This window comes from Mus pahari, chromosome 1, assembly GCF_900095145.1.
Source record: "Mus pahari chromosome 1, PAHARI_EIJ_v1.1, whole genome shotgun sequence".
Taxonomy (NCBI): domain Eukaryota; kingdom Metazoa; phylum Chordata; class Mammalia; order Rodentia; family Muridae; genus Mus; species Mus pahari.
Genome location: NC_034590.1, coordinates 135,038,700 through 135,060,723, shown reverse-complemented (window position 1 = coordinate 135,060,723; position 22,024 = coordinate 135,038,700). Strand labels below are relative to the sequence as shown.

Here is a 22,024-nt window from a genome sequence, read left to right as displayed (position 1 = left end):
TTGTCATATTTCACATGGACTATAAGATGTATTAATGTGGATACTTAAGGGGTAAGAAATTTAACTTAAATAAATAAGGGCATTTTTCCTTTATGCTTCGAAAGAAAGAAAGAAAGAAAGAAAGAAAGAAAGAAAGAAAGAAAGAAAGAAAGAAAGAAAGGAAGGAAGGAAGGAAGGAAGGAAGCTACATGCATTTAAGAGAAAGTCCCCATCCAACCAAATATAAATAATTTTCCCTACTAGGTTAAAAGCCACAACAAAAGTTAAACTGTGTGTCAGCCCTTCTTAGCCAAGCACCATGAAGAGCAACACATTAGATTTGTTCCAATGAACAGGCAGTCTGTGGTGAAGGAGTTTGTTTGGAGGAATAAGTAACATATTAGAAACGCTTGCTATTGTCCCACTAAAGAGTCCTGTTTAACTGTATTTAAAGGGATGACTCCCTCAAAGCAGGTGACTTGGAGCCTTAGTATTGTGTAGCTTCCATTACTGCTATACATTGTAACACCATGCAGCCCACTTACTAGAACTATGGACTTAGTTGACTGTCTGCTTAAACAAAGCCATGAGCTTCTGGAGATTAGGGAGCTGAATCTCATATGATTTTTGTACAGTTTCTTCTCCTTTTACTCCTCCAAGTTCTTCCCCACCTCTCCTCCCATCTGGATTCACTCCCTTTTCTGTCTCTCATTAGAAAACAAACAGGCTTCTAAGAGATAATAATTAATATGAAAAGAATATAATAGAATAGAGTAGAGTAGAGTAGAATAGAAATAGAATGGCATGGCATGGCATGGTATGGCATGGCATGGCATGGCATGGCATGGCATGGCATGGCATGGAATAGAAACTAACACACTGGAATTGAACAAAACAAACAAACAGAAGGAAAAGAGCCCAAGAGAAGGCACCCAAGTCAGAGGCCCACTCACTCTTAGGAATCCCATAAAAAAACAAAAACAAAAAAAAAAAAAAAACACTAAACCAGAACTGGCAAGATGGCTCAGCAGGTAAGAGCACTAGACTGCTCTTCCAAAGGTCCTGAGTTCAAATCCTAGCAACCACATGGTGGTTCACAACCACCCATAATGAGATCTGACACCCGTGTACTTATGTAAAATCAATCAATCCATCAATCAATCAATCTTTGGGCTTGAGCGAGCAGTGTTGACCCTAGTGAGCAGCTCCGACCGGAGCCAGCAGAGGTCCTAAAAATTCAATCCCCAACAACAAGTACATCTGTACAGCTACGTTGTGCTCACATACATTAAATAAATAAATAAATAAATAAATAAATAAATAAATAAATAAATAAATAAATAAAATCTTTAAAAAACAAACAAACAAGAACAACAAAAAACACTAAACCAGATGCCATAATACATATGCAAAGAACCTGGTGCAGACCAATACAGGCCCTGTGCACACTTCCGCAGTCTCTGTGATTCCATAGGAGCTTTGACCACATAGATTTAGAGGGCCTTGTTTTCTTGGTATCCTCCATCCCCTTTGACTCTTTCACTCTTTCTGCCCCCTCTTCTGTGGAGTACGGGGTGAAGTGAGGTGGGATAGGATGTTCCTTGAGCCCTGAGGGCAGGGATTTTTCGATACTTAGTGGAAGGAAGGAAAGAATGGGCAGGGTGGTACACTTTTTCTCTATCACGAACCTGGCAAGAGTCTGGTGTTTTGTGCTTGGGTATGCAGGTTGCTGCTGTGTGAATGTGTATCAGAAACTGCCTTTGTCTTCCTCTAAAACTGATAGATCCTGGATTTCATATGCCCACCCTCTAGCTCCCACTTTCCAGTGGCGGGAAGATCTAAAGATGATGCAGGTTTTTGAAACCAATGAATTGTGAAGTTTGAATGTTTACCACCCAAAGAGCAAATGGGAAAAAATTGGCAGCAGCCTGTGTTCTATCCCAGCATGCCCTCCACCTCAGAACTGAACTTGTGTGAGCAAAGAGTGCTGGGAAAATCTGGAAGCGGATCAGTCTTTGTTGCTTGTCAAAGCTAAAAGTTGAATTAAATCATATGAGTATTTTCAAAGAGGAAAAAAAAAACCAAACAGATGGGTCTTTTAGGGTCTTTTAAAAAAGAAAGCATTGGTCAGCAAAAGACATGTTTAAAAACACATGGTCTGTCTGTGGTTTGTGGGACATAAAAACCAAATATAGAATCCGCAGGAGGCATGCTGTTAGGGTTTAGCCATAGTTTCCTAAAATATAGCCAGGTCTAAGAATGCTTAAATCTCATACTCTTTTTCAGATACAGCTTCACGGAGTTTGTCCTTTGACATCAGAGAAAATTACATCACTTCCACCACGTATCTTAGTTTTGAAATTTGTTTTCTTTGCTTTGTACTTTTCTTGTTTTAAGATTCAGTCACTCGCTGCCAATCATTTACATGAGAACAATGACGTTAGATGTTCCATCAGACTCTGGTGTCCACAGCATCTTAGTAAAGGACTGCATAGTTCCTCCAAGTATATCATAGTGACATTGTGATTAATTCCACCAGTTATGTAGCCACCACACCCAACTATATCTGTGCAAGTGATTTCAAGGGCTTTTAGCATCATCAGTAGGAACGTTCAGTTTAACCTGGGATCTGAGGTTGAGGCCCATTAGTAGTAACAGGAAATAACTGGGCTCACTTGATGGACATGACTTATATGGTTTTGCTGGCAGAAGTCTGGGATGTTTTGATCTGAAGCTTTTTTATAGAAGTTGTCCACATCCTAATTATAGGGCTAAATGGAGTTTGGAACTGGTAAAGTCAGTGTTGGTTTGCCCCACCACTTAACAACTCAGCCTGCAGTGTCTGTCAAACATGTCATGGAAATGCCTTTAGACATCACTGAGAAACCATGTAGTTGGGTCAGGCTAGTTCTTTAATACCTGTTGATGGTTCAGCAAAGGCCTGGTTTTATTATATTCCACAGCTCTCACAAGGCCTGACCTCCTTCTCCTTATAAATCCTATTCACTGTGAAGGCTAGTGTTTATACTTAACACCTCTAAAGTGAAAACTGGCACTTTTTGTTTTAAAACAAAGTATGTGAATTGACAAAATGATTTCATGATAAAACTGTTTCTCTATTCCCACCCCCACCTCCTAAGCCCACCCTAGTGCTATAACCAAGAACTTATCAAGTTCTGGCCTTTGGACTAACACAACCATGATTGCATTTCCACACTAACCCTTTCTCAACCCTCCCCTTCAAAATCAGCCACATGCCGTGCTTGCCCAACTTCCTCCTAAGTTCCTCTGCTCGCCATTACTATCTTGCTCCTAGAAAGTAGAACATTATTTTTGAAAGCAAGAAAAAGATGAAAACATAGAGGCAATTCTCTTGCCCTTTGACAGTTACAGTTTGGGGGCAAAAGTACTTGCAACAGCAAAGCCCTAAAAGTGGATAAATAGCTTGCCTCCAGGAGCCCCGAAAATGCCAGGAAGGTATGGTTGCCACCCGTAATCCCAGCATGGCAGAGGCAGAGACTCAGGAATCCCTGGGGTGAACTGTATAATGAGAATAACCAGGATCATCAAGTTCTAGGTTCAGCAAGAGACACTGTCATCCAACAATAACTTCCAGTCTTCACACACACATGTACATACATGCACAGGCCATACTATATATACGTGCATGCATACCATATATACATATACACATAACAAAAAGGAATCTAAAAATAAGCAGACCTGAAAATCTAAGGTATAATTATTGGTTTGAATAGTCATCACTTGCCTTGCCTTGTTCCTTTATCTTTTTTTTTTTTCACGGCTTCTCAGTGTAGCTCTGGCTGTCCTGGAACTCACTCTGTAGACCAGGCTGGCCTCAGACTCAGAAATCCACATGCCTCTGCTTCCCAAGTGCTGAGATTAAAGGTGTGCTGGTACCAGTGTCTGGATGCATTTTGATTGTCTGGATTTGGGGTCGATGCCAGCATCTAGTGGACACATAACTGTGAGAATGCAGAGCCATCTGGCTTTAACATATCAATAGAACTGAGATTGAAACACCCTTTTGTGCAGAAAAGAACATAATGCGAGTATTTTTTTCCCTAACACAATGTAGACTAAGTTAAATAGTGTTAGCAATTGTTACTTAACTATACTATTTGCAAGAATATTTATGTGGTTCTCCATTCCCTGCGTATTCATTTTCAAAGTTAGTCTAGAGAAGTCTCTTCAATGGTGAATATTTTCCATCAAAACAAAATTCTCAAGCATTACTGGTACCCAAGAGTCAAAACCTTCAGACATTGCAGCACACTCATTTGATGAATATAACTAGTCCTAACTTCTGAACTATCCTGTACAACCCAGAATTTCTGTTTAAGAGATACCATACAACTTCATGTCTAGGGAACTCTGTTCTACCTCATCTTTCTCCTTCTTCAATACAGTTTAATGTACAATGGGCTAAGGTTTATTTCCCATTTTCTAGAGATGATGAACTAGTACTGAAACTGATACAAATATTACGGCTTTAAGTCTATATGTAAGAGATTAACTCCCTCATGAACTTAGATTATGACTGATCCTCTGACACAGACTCATCTCAACCCACATGGAAATGGTTTTCAGTGGATATTCATTGTACAAAATAATGGTTTGATATATTTTATTTGCATATAAATTTTACTTTAATGATAACCCCCATTATCCTCTCTTCTCATTCCTACTGGCTCCCTTTCTCTTTCTAAGTCATCTTCCTTTATTTTCATGGCTCAGAGATAGATCAAAAATTTGTATATATGAGGAAATGTGTGGTGTTTATCTTTCTGAGTCTGACCTGTTTAGCTTAACAAGATGGTCTCCAGTTCCATGGATTTTTCAGAAAACGTCACAATTATATTCTTCTGTATAGCTAAATAAAACTCCATTGTGTATATATTCTTTATCCATTGTGATTTGGACACCTAGGCTGGATCTATACATTTGGTTATTGTAAATAACACCATAAGGAACATGGGTGCACTGGTACCCATGGAGAGAGTTCTCGGAGCAGACAGCAGGTTGTCCTTTGTTTTATCCTAGACAAAGTCAACACAGGGTAATTCAGCAACTCCTTCTGTCACCAGCAACCTGGAAATCACTTCTCCATGCCAAATTGCCTTCAGGAACCATAGTGTCTAGTATGACAGAGAATGTCAGCTGCTAGACTGAACACGATGATCCTGTTATATTTCTTTTATTTTCTGGAACACTGACAGAGAAATGCCAAACAAATCGGCGCTTTGGGGTCTTAGCTTGAATCTAGTGAGTCGATGATGGATTGGGAGAAGTCTTTGGTCAGACAGGACATGTGGGCTGACTAGTATTTCTGGGAAACTTTGAAGTAATGACGGCCTGGTATTGTATAAAATTCCTTTAGCATTTTTCTCAACATACTTGGCATGGCAGAAAAGGAGCCACGTATGTTATTTGGTGTGGCAAAAAAAAAGAGCCAAGAAGTCCATTCACTGTTACTTTTTACAATGAGGAGATGTATATCTGTTGGGTCAAGTCAGTTAGGCACTTGGCTGTGTGTGGCTACAGCATTGACTACTTTGACATGTCGCTAATGAGACTGAATAACTTTAATTTGAATAGACGTTGTGCCTATGGGCTGCCATAATCAATGACACAGGTCTAGAGTAAATATTAACTCATTTTTCTACTCTTGTCTCTATCTCGGACTGGGAACTGAACCCAAACTCCTGAACATGCTAGGCAAGCCCTCTGTCATTGAGCTATATCACAAACCGATTATTATTATGATGATGATGATTATTTTAGATAGAGACATCCTGATTCCTTTTTTAAAAACCATAACTAATAGCAAATTATAAAACATAGGATGAAACTGTGAACTAGCCATAATTTTATGAGCCTAACATAATAATTATATAGCTGGTAAATTTTCTAGGCTTTTTCTATTATTTTAGATGAATTGGGGATTTTTTTTCTCTTTTAATGGGCTTTTTAAACTTAGCATTGTATATCTGTTTCTGTAGTGCTGAGTAATGTTCACAACACTCAGATTTAATGGTCGCCTATTTCTCAGACTGTTGTACTCTGGTTTATTTCTTTCTCTTTGAAAATTTAGGCTATCTCTTCTGTTGCATGCCTCACATGCTTCTTTGGCTTAATGTCATTATAAAATAGTGCTATAGTAAACATAAAAGCATGCTAATATTTCTCAACTTTAGAATTCATTGTCATGCAAAATGTTTGAGTTTTCTACAGGGAAAGGCTTAGAGGGGGGGATCCTTTTATTACTTCACATTCACTGTGCAAAAAAACTCCTCCAGTGTACTTGTGAAAAATGGACGTTAAAGCTGACAAAAGGAAAGAAAACCTGCTTTTCTCCCTCTGTGTAGCACAGTTAATTTGATAAATCATGAGACACAGCAATGCATTCCTACGCATATAACAATAAAAATGCTAATAGAATGTGATACTGGTCAGGACTCACGATAGAGATCTTTGCTTTCCAGATGCAGGATAAGTTCCAAGGCGTGAACCTAGAAAGCAAAATATTTTACATATTACTCATATAACCTCTATAATGTCTAAAGATGAAAGATTAACAGAAGCTTTAAAAAAAAGAACCATAAAAGCTACCCTATTTGTTTGTCCTGTGTAGTTGCACAGAGATAAACATTTATATCTCTTAGCTAACCCATCTATACTACGATATGAGCTCGAAGCCAGGAAACATTCACTCATCAGGCAATTAGTGCTTTCCCTAGGGAGATGGGCTTAGGGCATTTTTATAGTTTGCATAGTGATAAATGGCCTCAGGATCTAAGATTTCTCTCTTAAAATAAATTCTATATTCTAATAAATCTGATCATCATGAGCAAAAGGACCTTACTAGTAGCACGCATAAATAAAATTACGCCACAACATTTAGAATAGCAGAATCTAGAAAGTCAGGTTTTCTCATTAATCATAAGTAGCATTTTTACTTCTGCTATGCCATCCTTTGTCTTCTTCACGTGAATGGGCCACGGACCATACTAGCCCACACTAATTATAAGAAATTATAATTATAAGAAACCAAACCCTCTTTTTTCCCCTCCTCATTAATTTAATAATGAATACATTATTATGAATTTGCTTTTCCTTCACATACAACAATAAAACTACTGGGACTGATAAAATAACCATGTCAATGTTTTTATTCATGACACCACCAACCGGGACGCAAGTGGGTCTTTGTCTTGGAAATAGAACAGGAGTCTCTGGGTGGGTGGCCAATGGAACTTTGTTAATAATGTAAATGAAGCACATCACTAGACATTGGTTAAAAACAACCAATAATGTTTGTACTAGAGGCATTTGAAAGATGCTTGGAAAATAACAGCCACTTTGGAATTATCAAGGGAAGATTTTAGAACCTAACAGGCTTTAATCCCTGTCACCCAGCTCATTACTTGTTTTCCTCAGACTGGCTGCCAATCTTTGAGGACCACTTGCAGTTTTTATATTCATACACATGGTATATTATTATAAAGTCCACTCTGTTAAAAGAATGCAGCTCCAGGGTCATATCCCAACAGGAACCCCTCTTCGTACCACTGTATCCTGTCCCTCACATGGGCAAGGAGAGGGTGTTTCTAATTGCTTGTGCAGCGATGTTTTGCTGAGTAAATCCCGGGTTGAAAATTCATAGCTTAATTTTTATGAATTACAGGTGGTTTTTATGAGCCTGTGCAAAAGCTTTTGGGACTGTGGACTGGTAGCCCTGGATGACATTACCATACAACTAGGAAACTGCCGGTCTCCAGGTAAGAGGACTGACTATTGGTCATTTCAAATGTGAGCCTTTCTATCCTGGGACAGTCACTTCCAGTTCCTCTGGGAACTTCATGCACTTGACCTATGCTATTCTATCCTTTACTTTTCTTGACAGACATGCCTCTCCACAGAGTTTTGTAGTAGAGTCTACAAGTCGGAAATAAAGACTCTAGTGTTCTGTACGGCTTCATATATATATATATATATATATATATATATATATATATATATATATATATATTGCCTCATTGTAAAGAAAGTTTTACCTTTATTGTAAAGAAAGCAATATCTCCCTGAATGTTGGGGATGATGCTCACGAACTGCTCCCAAATAGTACTTTAAAAACAAGTGTCCTTTAGCTTAACTAACATTATAATTATCATTGTGCGTTTAGAGAACACACATTTTCAAGTAATATTGATGGTATTGTTATTTTACAAACGCTTGTGAGATGTATACTATTAAATTTTTAATAAAGATGATATATTCTAAATGACAGTAAAACAAACCCTGCAGCAGCAGCAGGGGACACAGCTTTGTGCTGCTGCTTACACCAACCTAGCGATAATTTCTGTTTTATTTAGATCCTTGAGAGTTCTATACAACATTGCTTTGGTCATATTTACCTCCACAACTCTTCCAGAAACGACTCCCTTTCCCTATTCACTCAACCTTGTGGGGGTTTTCCCTTAACCATTCAAGACCAATTTGTGCCACCTAAAATATTCTTGGATGTGTGTCCTTCCACTGAAACATGGTCAAGTTATGAGGAACTCTTAGATAACCCCCTCCTTCCTTTTCCATTAGCTATACTAGCTGTCAATTGTGAGGGGTAGGATTGTGTGCCCAACACCCCACTCCATGCTAGGATTTAGTCTGGCTTGGCCTTGTACAGATTTTGTGCACGCTGCCACTGCTGCTGTGAGTTCATATGTGCGACTGCCCAGCTGTGTCCAGATGTTCCCTTGCAGTCATCTACAGCCTCTTATACTCTTTGCACCTGTGCTTCCACAGTGATCCCTGAGCTTTGGGATAATGGTGGAGCCGTTCTTTCAAAGACCTCAACTTAGGCCTCTTTACCTCAGAAAAGATTTGCTGGATGAATCAGGACAGACTTGGAACTTATTGAGAAAAAGTGTTAACATAGATTTAAGTTCTGGTGTCAACACAAGGTGCTTAGAAAGCGAACAGTAAACACCCAGGACATGACTGTTGAGCCTCAAGAGTCTCAATGGCCATAGACAAATCTTTTCAGTGGCTTTTGGAGTTACATTATTCAAAACTTTTCTATAACTTTTCTGGTTTTGGTAAAAAGAGATCATAGGGCGGTTTCTGATGTGCACTGATAAACTTAAAGGCTGTTAAAAAGACAAAACCATAGGTCACAGGGCTGAGGTATCCCTTACTATATTAGTCACAAGGGAATTAAGACATAATCTACCTGCAGACTAAGTTCATAATCTCCTTCGTGAGGTTTTCAGAACATCACATATATGCATCTGGTAATGGAGTAAGGTTAAACATGAAAGCCATATACAAGTCATCAGCAAGGCTCACTGCTATTTAAGCATTATTATTTTAAAATAGTTCTGCATTATTATTTTAAAATAGTTCTAGACTTGTCAAAATCCTCCACTCTTGACTGGCTTGAGATTTTAACCAGACTCCAGAATTAAGCTCCTTCAAGCCATGTCTCCATAATTTCCCCCTTTATTTTTACCTTACTTCAGACTAAGTGCTGATGGTGAGATAGGAGCGTACTAGCCATGGTGGGCAACAAGTGAGTGGTAAATACCTCAGAGATCCTCCGTAGGCATCTCTTAAACAAGCAGCCAAAGTGTCTAAAACTGGAGAACAGCTGAAGCCAATTGTTTGGGTTGGTGGCCTAAGCTCAGTGGCATACATAGCTTACACTGGCTCTGTATTTACTCTCCCACAGAACTAAAAACAAATTAAGGAAGACTCCTTGTTTTCTGAGCCTTTGAAGGGCAGTAACAATAAGAATAACTACATTCAAGGCACAGAACAGGGAATGAGGTCTCAGTAATTAGCACTGTATACAAAATTGAATACAAGAGAAACAAAAAATAAACGATCATTAAAATTTTACTCAGAATATGGATATAGGGAGGCATAACAAAGTTGAGACAGAGGAGAAAATCATCGCTGAGTTGAGAGACAGCCTTGCTTTGGTGGTAATAACTACTGCTATTAGTAAAGATGCCAAAGACAAGTATTAGCTGGGGGTGGGGGGTACCTTGCCTAGAGTGTGCAGAGCCCTGGTTTAAACCTCAATATAAAACACACAATCATGTCTGGAAGTGGAAAAAGACTTTTACTAGCAAAATAACAGTTCTTAATATTTTTACTACTAATAATTGTATTATTATGTGTCCTAAATTCTTCACACACATCATCTTATTTAATCCTCACAATCCTATGAAGTGGATGCCACCAATATCCCCACATACACGTATGAACACTGAGGCACAGACAAAAGACATCATCTGAGCTGCGCAGTTCTGCTCCTCCTCCAGGGGAGATACGGAGCTGATCTGAGAATATCCTTCATTCACCTGAGACTTTTGAAGAAAGCTCTTACATTATACAACTTTTTCATTTTTTTATTATTATTTTTTTATTTTCATAGAGGCAGGGTATCTACAGTTTTCAGAGTTCTGTAATTTCACTCAAATTACCGAGTTAAGGGAGAGTCTTGCCCAAAGTAATCCAATAATTCAGATCAAGATTTTTGATTCTGTAGCATGATAGGACCCATGATGAAGCATAGATTCGATGGAGGTCAAGCTGGGTAGGCCACCTGTGTGTGTGGGGGGGGGGGGGGTCTGCCTCTCCATAGGCTTGACATATGGCCAGACACCTCTCAGACATGCAAAGTGGGCTGCTAGGAGCCATGAAAGCATACATATTCATCGACTGTCGCAGTAATTGCCTCACCTGCTGTTTCCTTGCAGCGAGACTTCCACCACCACCTGGAGAATGCACTTTTGATCAAGATGAATGTGCGTTTACACAGGAGAAAAGGAACCGGAGCAGCTGGCACAGGGGAAGGGGAGAAACACCCACCTCCTACACAGGACCCAAGGGAGATCACACGACTGGGGTAGGTGAGTTATGCCACGTGGAACTGTTTCCTAAGAACATAACTTAGCATACTGGTGGGCATTTACTGCGTTTTGAATGTGCAGATTCATGTCTTGTGACTAGAATGGCGTACATGATATTCTACATGCACAATATTTTTAATAGGTTCATAGGGAAAGCATCTTTTATAGCACCGCTTAATGTGTGTTACAAATGTAATCTAGAACTAGGTTTTAAAAACTGAAAGAGGAACAGTAGTGGAGGCCAAGAAGAAAAATCAAAATGGAAGCTGAGGCTTAGTATAGAAATGTTCAGGCAGATGGAGGAACATGCAGATAAATTCAACTCTGTGTTTTCTATAGCTGAAACAAAGAGAAAATTCATCTGTGAATTGTGAGTCACTGTTCTTGGGATGAAGCAAGGAGAGCAGATAGCTGAAGGTCTAGGTGGCACATATTCTCTCTCTCTCTCTCTCTCTCTCTCTCTCTCTCTCTCTCTCTCTCTCTCTCTCTCTCTCTCTCTCTCTCTCTCTCTCTCTCTCTCTCTCTCTCCCACACACACACACACACACACACACACACACACACACACACACGGTCTTGTTCAGGCTGGCCTGGAAGTCAGGCTCTTCCTGCCTCAGCTTCCTGAGAGCTCAAGGACTTTGATAGATGCCACCTTGCCTGGCTAAGGAGTATGTGTTCAACACAGAATGTGTATGGTACAATAAGATAAACTCAACGTTGGTCTTCCTGTTGCTACTACTGTATATCAGCAAGTGAAAACAGTCCATGGTAAAGTATGCCCCTGTTGGGTCAACAGTTAGATTGAAGCACAGCCTTTGGTTCAAGGAAAGAAATTTGACCCTGAACTAAACTCACAGAGCTCTTTGATACTACGATTCAGGGTCCATATAGGGAAGCCAGTAGGATGTAGTGAGTTACACGGTGCTGTACCTTATGACCAACCTCAAGATAAACCTATGACCAAATACCATGGAGCAACATAGAGTGTATATAACCTTCTACTGAATTATCCAAACGTGGTAAACACAGCCACAAATAGTTTTATTTTTCTTTATATCCTTCACCATATATATATACCCTGAAGACCTTTCTCCTCACTCCTGACTAAATCCCTTAACTCCTGTTCTGCTGGGTTATTAGAACAGTCATAATTCAGGCATGTTAAAGAGTCTAGTCCAAATCAAAACCTCCATTTGTCATTCCATCAAAATGCTTCTAATGTTTTTGGCTGGGCCTTGACCCCTTGTCTCAGGAAGATAAAGAGGAGGGCTATCTAGTCTTACATCTTTTATTTATTTATTTATTTATTATTTTCTTTATTTACATTTCAAATGCTATCCCAAAAGTTCCCTATACGCCCCCCCCCCTGCTACCCTACCCACCCACTCCCACTACTTGGCCCTGACCCTTCCCTGTGCTGGGTCATATAAAGTTTACAAGACCAAGGAGCCTCTCTTCCCAATGATGGCCAATTAGGCCATCTTCTGCTACATATGCATGTAGAGACTCGAGCTCAGGGGGTACTGGTTAGTTCATATTGTTGTCGCACCTACAGGATTGCAGCCCCCTACAGCTCCTTGGGTACTTTCTCTAGCTCTTCCATTGGGGGCCCTCTGTTCCATCCAATAGCTGACTGTGAGCATCCACTTCTGTGTTTGCCAGGCACTGGCATAGCCTCACAAGAGGCCNCTATATCAGGGTCCCTTCAGCAGAATCTTGCTGGCATGTGNATTANTATCTGGGTTTGGTNNCTGATGATGGGATGGATTCCNGGATGGGGTAGTCTCTGGATAGTCTATCCTTTCATCTTAGCTCTAAATTTTGTCTCTGTACCTATATCCTTTCATGAGTATTTTGTTCCTTATTCTAAGGAGTAATGAAGTATCCACATGATGGTCATCCTTCTTGATTTTCTTGTGTTTTGCAAGACGTATCTTGGGTATTCTAAGTTTCTGGGCTAATATCCACTTATCAGTGAGTGCATATCTAGTGACTTCTTTTGTGATTGGGTTACCTCACTAAGGAGGATATCCTCCAGATACATCCATTTGCCCAAGAATTTCATAAATTCATTGTTTTTAATAGCTGAGTAGTACTCCATTGTGTAAATGTACCACAGTTTCTGTATCCATTCCTCTATTGAGGGACATCTGGGTTCTTTCCAGCTTCTGGCTATTATAAATAAGGCTGCTATGAACATAGTGGAGCATGTGTCCTTATTACTAGTTGGAAGATCTTCTGGGTATATGCCCAGAAGAGGTATTGCTGGGTCCTCCGGTAGTACTGTGTCCAATTTTCTGAGGAACCGCCAAACTGATTTCCAGAGTGGTTGTACAAGCTTGCAAACCACCAGCAATGGAGGAGTGTTCCTCTTTCTCCACAACCTCGCCAGCATCTGCTGTCACTTGAATTTTTAATCTTAGCCATTCTGACTGGTGTGAGATGGAATCTCAAGGTTGTTTTGATTTGCATTTCCCTGATGACTAAGGAGACATCTTTATTTCAACACCTCCCCAGCCTTCCCTGTTCGTCATCTTTAGTCAGGGTAGGTAGAAGAAGCATTAAAATAAGAGAACTTTAAAATAGTTGGTGCTATTTTACATTCTCTCTTGGCCATTGACTGTCCCCACATTGCGACAGATGTCAAATGCTGGCCAATTGGAACATCTGCAGCACAGCATTTCTGGCAGTATCTACTCTACCTAGACCTTTCAGGACCAGCCCTTTGTATTTACTGCCTCCCTGTTAAGGTACACACCTCTGTACAAACCACCCAGGTTTTTCTGAAAGTTTCTACTTTCTTTGAAGAGCATCTGATTTCATCTACCTTCCCAGATGGTCCACTGGCCTCAGAAACTAATGCACTCTCACCTAAAATGTGCTACCCGGTCCTACAACTGCCCTTTCCCCATGCTGCTTTGGCAGGTGCAGGAAAAATATTTCCTCAGGGCATAATGCTATTGAAGAGATTCGACACTGGACAAAGGTAAACCAGATGATCACTTTCAGTATGACTAATGATTCTAAAAATACTACAAGATCCCCTGAGGCTCCACCAGAAAATGCCTCAGGAAGTCACCCTGAGAGTATATGTCATATATGGAAACAGTTGGGTAGCATACTACAGAAACAGGACTGGACAGAGGGCTCCTTCTGAATTTTCATACTGGAAAAGGTCCATTCAGGCATATCCTGATGCAAAAGATAAAGGTTATAGTCATGAAACTCTTCGCTCTTTCTCCACTGGGTTTTCTGCATTGGCTTCAGTTTGAGAAGGGACATCCTAGCATGCATGGTAAGCCGAGGTAGCTTCATGGACTTTCAACATGGACTTCTGTGGAAAGGGGTAACTGTGATGAAGATCTCCAACCCGAGCCCTTTTATGAGAAAGGGTTTTACAGTGGCGTCCTGGCTGGCCTGAAACATGCTATGTAGACAGGGCTGGCCTTAAATTCACAGAGATCTATCTGGCTGGGTCTGCCTCCCAGGTGCTGGAATTAAAGACCTGTGATACAATGCCCCTTATTGAGCAACAGTGAGCCCTATTGGCTCTGAATAGCAATGTCATGGGAACAGAGTACTATAAGCCTGTTGAATTCCCACAGGACTTAATATTGTGACTTATACATGATAGACATGCAAAAATCATTGTGGGATAAGTGAACAAATGCATGAATGAGTGAGTGAGTGAGTGAGTAAATGAATAAACAAAAACCTTTCCTTGAACATGTAAGAATAGTCATTATATTGCAAGACCTCCAATAACTGGCATGGTGGTACACATTTATAATCCCAGCACTCAGGAGGCTGAGGCAGGAGCCTGGGTCACATAATGAAGTCCAGGCCACACTGGACTGTATAACAAGTCCTGCCTCAAAACAAAAACGAACAAACAAACAAAAACTTCCCTAGGGAAAAAGATGGGATTATAGAGAGATATCATTTTTACCATCGGGGATGCAGTAGAGAAGAACAGATCAGTTTAGCTCATCTGTTACAAAATGTTTTTCTGGGACGTTGATAGTTCTTATTCCTTTTATGCAGACATAAAGGTTTCATTTAGAGGTATAAAAAGATGCCATCAAACATTAGCATAAGATGACTATGTCAGAGCGGTAGGGGAGCGTATTCGGGATAACAAAGACTGTGAAATGCCTTGGACATGGAAGACAGGGCAGAGTCAGATGAGTAAATAGTGAAAGTGCCTCTCCTGAGAAAGAGCAAAGGGATACAATGAGGCCAGGGGTGGAAGAGATGCAGGCATGGGCTTTGGAGATGGGATGACCCAACGAATTCACTCACTGAGTATGGCCTTAGGGAAGCTACCTAAATCCCCAGCTTCAGCTTTGACTTGTAGAAAATGAGAATAACTACAACTACCTACTCACTTACCTATCTACAAAGAGTGGTCCAAGATCAAAGTGTCCATATGGTTGCTTTCCTCTGGCCTCTCTGGTTTGCAAATGGCTATCTTCTGCAGTGTGCACACATGGCCCTCCTTCTGTGACAACACATCCGTGGTGTCTCTGTTTTTATGACACTTGTACCGAATGGAGATCCACCCTAACAATCCTCTTTTAATTCAGTTTCATCTTGGGAAGCCCAGTCTCTAAATATAGCCCCACTCTGAGGAATGAGGTTAGGGCTTCATCACATGTGTTTTGGAGAGATGCAACTTAACCCATAGCAGACTCCCTCCCAGGAGTCAGAGTCATGGAATGGATATCAAAGGAAAAGGAAAAATTCTTTCATGTTAAACGGGCAACAGCCCAGGCCTGCTCCTGGACCTTGTGGCTTTGTGCTACACTCTAGGCTTGTCTGACTCATAGGATACGCTCCACCTCCTCTGCACACACTCAAAACTCTATGAAAATCTATCAAAAACATGTGCAATGTGTATTAAAAAGCTCATAACTCTAGTCCTTTACTGACATCATTGCCGGCTATGGGGACCTATGTTAATTAGCTTGGGTGGCTTTGTTTGAAGACGGTGTGGTTGGGTTTCCTTTATCTTTTTTGAAAACTTGTAAGACTGTTTCAGCTGGCTAGGGTGAAACTTCACAACAACACCATGAATACAAATGTTTCTTCCTGAACTCCATATTTATTCTGAGTGAATACTAAGCACATGAAATGAAGTTCTCTGGCGCACAGTGTAGAGAATGTTGGAGTTTTATTTTTTAAATAAATTATTTCACCTGCTTCAATATTGAATTCCAAAAGATTCTCAAGATGCCTTTCAGATTTTTATCTAGTGAAATATTTTCGGATCTATCTTTTTATTCCTGTGCATAGCAATGCAAGCAAGAAAACAAATTCTACTATACTATGCCCAAGGTACCTATAGATATATAGCATTGATTGGGTAAGGACTCTCAATTACTTTAATGAGCCTCTCACTGTAAAGCTAGGGATTATGTGATGCACATTTACTCTGGTTAGGGTTCAGTGCCTAGAATCATTATATCCTTCCTACAATCTGTAATGTAAGTTAAAGGTCCCAATTTTCAGACAGGGAAATAGAAGCTTGGCGGAGTCAAGTGTTCTTCAGAGCTACTTCATAGTAACTGGTAAAGTGCGGACTCTATTTCAGGTTTGTTTGGTTCCAGTGACCATATTCTTTGCACACTGCCTCATTGGCATCACTGTCATGTGACTCGTGGTGCATGTGGCCAACAAAAAAAATCTATAATCAACAGAAATGAACTATTTCTAGTGTCTACATTCTGAAACTATAAGCGTAGCTCCAGGAGTGCACCCCATTCTCCTAACCACATGGAAAAATAGCTTTCTTGTCTTCCAGTCTTTAATAGTGTGGGCTAAATAAGGCTGACATATCAGCTGTGAGATATGGAAGAGGGAACAAGTGTGGCCCTTTCCAAAATGAAAGCATAAACAAAGATTCCTCTAAAACAGCTGACTGGGTTTCTCTATACATTTATTCAATTGAGGAGAGAGTGTGGGTGTGGATATGTGCCTGCGTGTGCCACAGTGTGAGTGTGGAAGTCAGAGGTCAACTTCCTGGCATCTGTTCTCTGTCTACCATGTAGTTTCCTGAGACTGAACTTACGTCATCAAGCTTGGGGCAAGCACCTTTACCCTCTCAACCATCTCCCCGGCCCCACAAATGACTGATTATTAAAGCTACCAGCAGCAGAAATATAAGAATTAAATATCTTAGAATTTGAAGTTACCATTAATATCATGCAATCCCATCCCATATCTCCTGGGTACTCAATACCCATTAAAAAAAATAGTCCAAATAACTCAAAGCTACAAGTAAAGCAATAAAGGTCAAATTGTAGAGCTGATGGGACAGTGCAGAGCAGCAGCTCTTCCTGGCAGTGCCTTGAAGGATAAGCCAGAGTAGATCAGGAATGGTAAGGAATTGGGACACATAACAGGATGAAGAGACACCGGGTGCGAGACATGCAGTTTAAGCAGTGAAACAGCTTTCAGGGACTCTAAGTTACAATCCTGGCTACAGGACACTGTCAATCTGGAGTCCCATGAAAATGGACCCTCAAGTGTGACCTTATATGGAGGTCATGTACTTGAAGCTGAGTCCCCACAGCAGGAATGGAGGACAAATCCATACAACGAGAAAAGTATCAGTCCATACAACAAAGAAGCATCCTTGACTTGACCACTGCTATGTCTGACTGATGGTTTGAGTTAATGAAGATGTCTAATAAATGTGTAGAAATATGTCTCCCCAGCCATTAAATAGAGTAAAAGAGGGAGTCCTTTTTCATACACTCCCACCCTCACTGGCTTAGATATGTGCCGTTTCACTGTGACTCCCCATTCCTACCTCATTCCCATGGGCGCAGAGAAATTCTGCAGGGGCTTAAACTACGAGTGGCTGAAGACCCCTTTATACTGAAAACCAAAGGCAGTCAGTATCTGCCTTCGATACAAGATAAGGTGTGTCTGAATCAGTTCCCTCTTTTCACTTTCCTTGCTTAAAACCTTCAGTTTATAGTTGGCAGAACTCAAACAAGGGAGACAAAAAGAAAGGCAGGGGGAGGGGGCATGCAAACCTGTTTTATAGACAGCCGCACTAGATAGTCAGTCAATACATGCCCAATAAATGAAAAGAAAAGCTCAGGAAAGCCACACTATAAATACATCAAGCTGCTGTGTCTGTCAGAATCAATACATCATCTCAGGTTAAATAAAGACGAGCCCTGTGAATGGAGCTCTTCGATTTGCTGCCAAATGAATCAGATAATGCCGATTTCCCAGGAAGGGAGTGTCTGGGAGGTAGCCCACCTGTTCTGACTCAGTGTCTGCTCCCATCCTGCTCCCCACACGTGCCTTAGTAGGAAAGGTGCAGAGGAAAAGAGGCTGAGTAAAAACATCACTGCTCTTAGCAAGAACCAGGTGCTTCCCCTGAACAAGCACTCTTTTTTTTTTTTTTTTTTTTTTTTTTTTTTTTATGGTCAATTTCCTTTTTTTAATTTTATTTTTCTTCCTGTGTCATTCATGGTCATAGTATTGATTTTTTTCATTTCTTTTTTTTTACTTTATTTACATTTCAAATGCTATCCCGAAAGTTTCCTATACCCCACCCTGCCCCTGCTCCCCTACCCACCCACTCCCACTTCTTGGCCCTGGCCTTCCCCTGTGCTGGGTCATATAAAGGTTGCAAGACCAAGGGGCCTCTCTTCCCAATGATGGTCGATCAGGCCATCTTCTGCTACATATGCAACTAGAGACATGAGCTCGGGGGGGGGTGTACTGGTTAGTTCATATTGTTGTTGCACCTACAGGGTTGCAGCCCCCTACAGCTCCTTGGGTACTTTCTCTAGCTCCTCCATTGGGGGCCCTCTGTTCCATCAAATAGCTGACTGTGAGCATCTACTTCTGTGTTTGCCAGGCACTGGCATAGCCTCACAAGAGGCCGCTATATCAGGGTCCTTTCAGCAGAATCTTGCTGGCATGTGCATTAGTATCTGGGTTTGGTGGCTGATGATGGGATGGATTCCCGGATGGGGTAGTCTCTGAATAGTCTATCCTTTCATCTTAGCTCTAAATTTTGTCTCTGTACCTATATCCTTTCATGAGTATTTTGTTCCTTATTCTAAGGAGGAATGAAGTATCCACACGATGGTCATCCTTCTTGGTTTTCTTGTGTTTTCCAAAATGTATCTTGGGTATTCTAAGTTTCTGGGCTAATATCCACTTGTCAGTGAGTGCATAACAAGCACTCTTTTTTTTTTTTTTTAAAGATTTATTTATTTATTATATGTAAGTACACTGTAGCTGTCTTCAGACACCCCAGAAGAGGGCGTCAGATCTTGTTACAGATGGTTATGAGCCACCATGTGGTTGCTGGGATTTGAACTCTGGACCTTTGGAAGAGCAGTTGGGTGCTCTTACCCACTGAGCCATCTCACCAGCCCAACAAGCACTCTTGAAGGTGCTGGTTAGTTGCCAGATGCCGGTTACAGTTAGCTTGGCCATTGTTTCTGCTGGTGTTCTTGTTGTTTTTGCGGTGGTCCTTCTTCTGCTTCTCTGAAACACTTCTAACACCTACTTGCTTTTTAATAGATTCAAGTTCATTGATGAAATTCACCATCTTATCCATTTTCTTGAATGGATCCACATATTTATAGACTCATATAAACATATGCATGTGTTTTGTAGTGTTGGGGGTTGAACCCAAAGCCCTGCACATAGCAGGCAAGAGTAGCATTATTAAACTATACCCTAACCCCTCAAACTTGTTATTATATACTCAAATCATTGAACCATAATGTCTTATGTGGGAACTCCACTTATGGGCTACCCATCTCCCGCAAGTGGGGTTTTTCTACACACACACACACACACACACACACACACACACACACACACCTTAAAATCTATGATAAATTTGATTTAATTCTTGAATTATCATCAGTGAAAACTCACAGAGCATTTCTGTAATCGTGTTTTCCTGTCAGAGGATAAGAACTGAGGCAGCATGAGGTAGGGCTGCAGTTCTGCTTCCTGGGTACACATCTGGTTCTGCCTCACCCACCTGGACAATGGTTTCCAACAGCAGCATCCTGGGTCTATCAAGGAACTGTCCTCTCTACTATATATTAAATTTAAACATTTCCTCTAGCTGGTGAGAAGGCAGGAAATGACACCTTGCTTTGGGTTTAACTTCCTGTCTCTTGGTCTCTTCAAGTTAAGAACTTGACAAAAACCCCAAAAGAAGAGTGCCAAGTAATATGTTCTCTTTTCTGTCCCTTTTTCCTCATAAAATGTGGCCCTCCGACTTTGAACACTAGTTATTCTCTGCTCACTTCAGTGAGTTTGTTGGTATCTCTGACATGATGCCTAAAGAGGGAGGTAACTCGGGACATCTTGAGCTCATTTTGTGGACTTTCCGTTTCCTCTGGAACCTGTTGGTTCCTCCATGCCTTGCAGCTTAGACCATTCCCTGAATGCTCTGAAAGAGATGCCTTATCCGTCAAGGAGCATACATGCAGCTTGTTTGTGATTATTTTGCACGAACATGGGTCTGTGGAATATTATTAATAAACCATGGCCTCTTGACATATACCTCTCTCTTAGATTGATTTAGTTCCGAAATCTGGTTGCCCGTCATTGACTGTCCGGCCCTCCTCACACACCTATTCCTGAAATCAGACCAAAGCCACAATATATACTCAATATGTTTTTTTCTTATGAAGAATTTTTTGCCACTTATCTTGCTGAAGGCGAAGCTGAACGCTAGCCACAGACAGGCTATAGGGTGTAGCTGACCTGCTTGAAACACAAAGCCAAAACACTTGTAAAGCAACTAGATAAGTTTCTTTGAGGAAGCCCAGGTACTCTATTCAGTTGCAAATTAGTAACAATCAAGCTCAGCTGACAGCTTCCTAATGTGAGGGAAGCAGCTCTGAGAATCAATAGAAATGCTGTAAATTCTCTGTTAGTGGAGGCTGTGCTCCAAATTAACTCTTTTGGCTAAGAAAAGACTTTTATCCATCACCAAGGTCGGAATTATACTTACTAGAAGATTTAGAGGCTGTATCCACTTGACGAACCAATCTTTCTGGTAACCATCTTGCTTCATCTTCTTTTTGTGAAAAAACACAGACAGAACCTCTTCCCCAAATTAAAACAGGGTCTGGACACTTCCACATATTATTTAATGGGTCCTGCCACTTAACCATGGCAAAAGTAACTGGATGCCAGTGGTGATCCACTGCAGACTGACTTTTAGCATCAGTTTGCAAAAAATTTAAGATAAATAAAACAAAAGCAAGATGTGCTTTTGGTGTCCTTGAGGGTATAAATGCCCCTGTTTTGTTTTTAAAAGCCAATTTTTCAGAGTGCTTGTCACAGGGGGTTATAAGGAATTCCAGTTTTATGTTTAATGCCAAATTACTTACAAAATGAAATAAAATTGTTGCCAATATAAGCTGGGCCATTATCTGTTTTAACGACTCTAGGCAAGTCCATAGCATTGAAGGCTTGTAAACAATGATTAATTACATCTTTAGAGGCCTCTCCTATTAGAGCTCTGTCAATGCAATCATTACCTGCAGTTAAGGGTCCAGGAAGGCCAGAATGAGCTCGTATATGACAAATATAAAAAAGTGTTTTCGAACAAGAATGATGTTTTGCAATTGTGAAAACAGACCCTGCTGGCGTATTAAAGTTATATGTACCACAGGTCTCCAATCAGGGAACTGACTGTGCAATATATATTTTACTGTCAGTAAAAATATTAAAAGCATCATTTACCAACTGAAAAACATATAATACTGCTGTTAACTCTGCTAACTGAGCTGAAAGCCCAGGAGTCTCTATGACTATCTGTTGATTATTTGCTAGGTATCCAGCTCGCCCTTTAGAGGAGCCATCAGTAAATATTAAAAGAGCATTACACAAAGGCTGTAAAGAGGTCATATTAGGAAATATCACTTCATGTACATTTAAAAATTGTGTCAGTCTATCTTGAGGATAATAGTTATCTATAGTTCCTATAAATCCTATTTGAGCAAGCAACCAATTTGTACTGTGGTATTTCAGCCAAGTATCTTGATCTGCACTATAAGGCTGAATAATGATATCTGGCTCTTTGCCAAAATAAGTTAGTG

The 22,024-nt window shown here is 40.5% G+C and overlaps 1 protein-coding gene across 1 annotated transcript in view; it reads left to right on the top strand.

Moving 5' to 3' along the window:
- Mamdc2 (MAM domain containing 2) overlaps positions 1-22,024 on the top strand; it is a 145,840-nt gene that overhangs the window by 107,008 nt on the left and 16,808 nt on the right. Inside the window, exons 10-11 of the mRNA XM_021210574.2 lie at positions 7,688-7,781; positions 10,767-10,919. Of these exons, the coding sequence (XP_021066233.1) occupies positions 7,688-7,781; positions 10,767-10,919 (247 nt within the window). The remainder of the gene's footprint in view (positions 1-7,687; positions 7,782-10,766; positions 10,920-22,024) is intronic.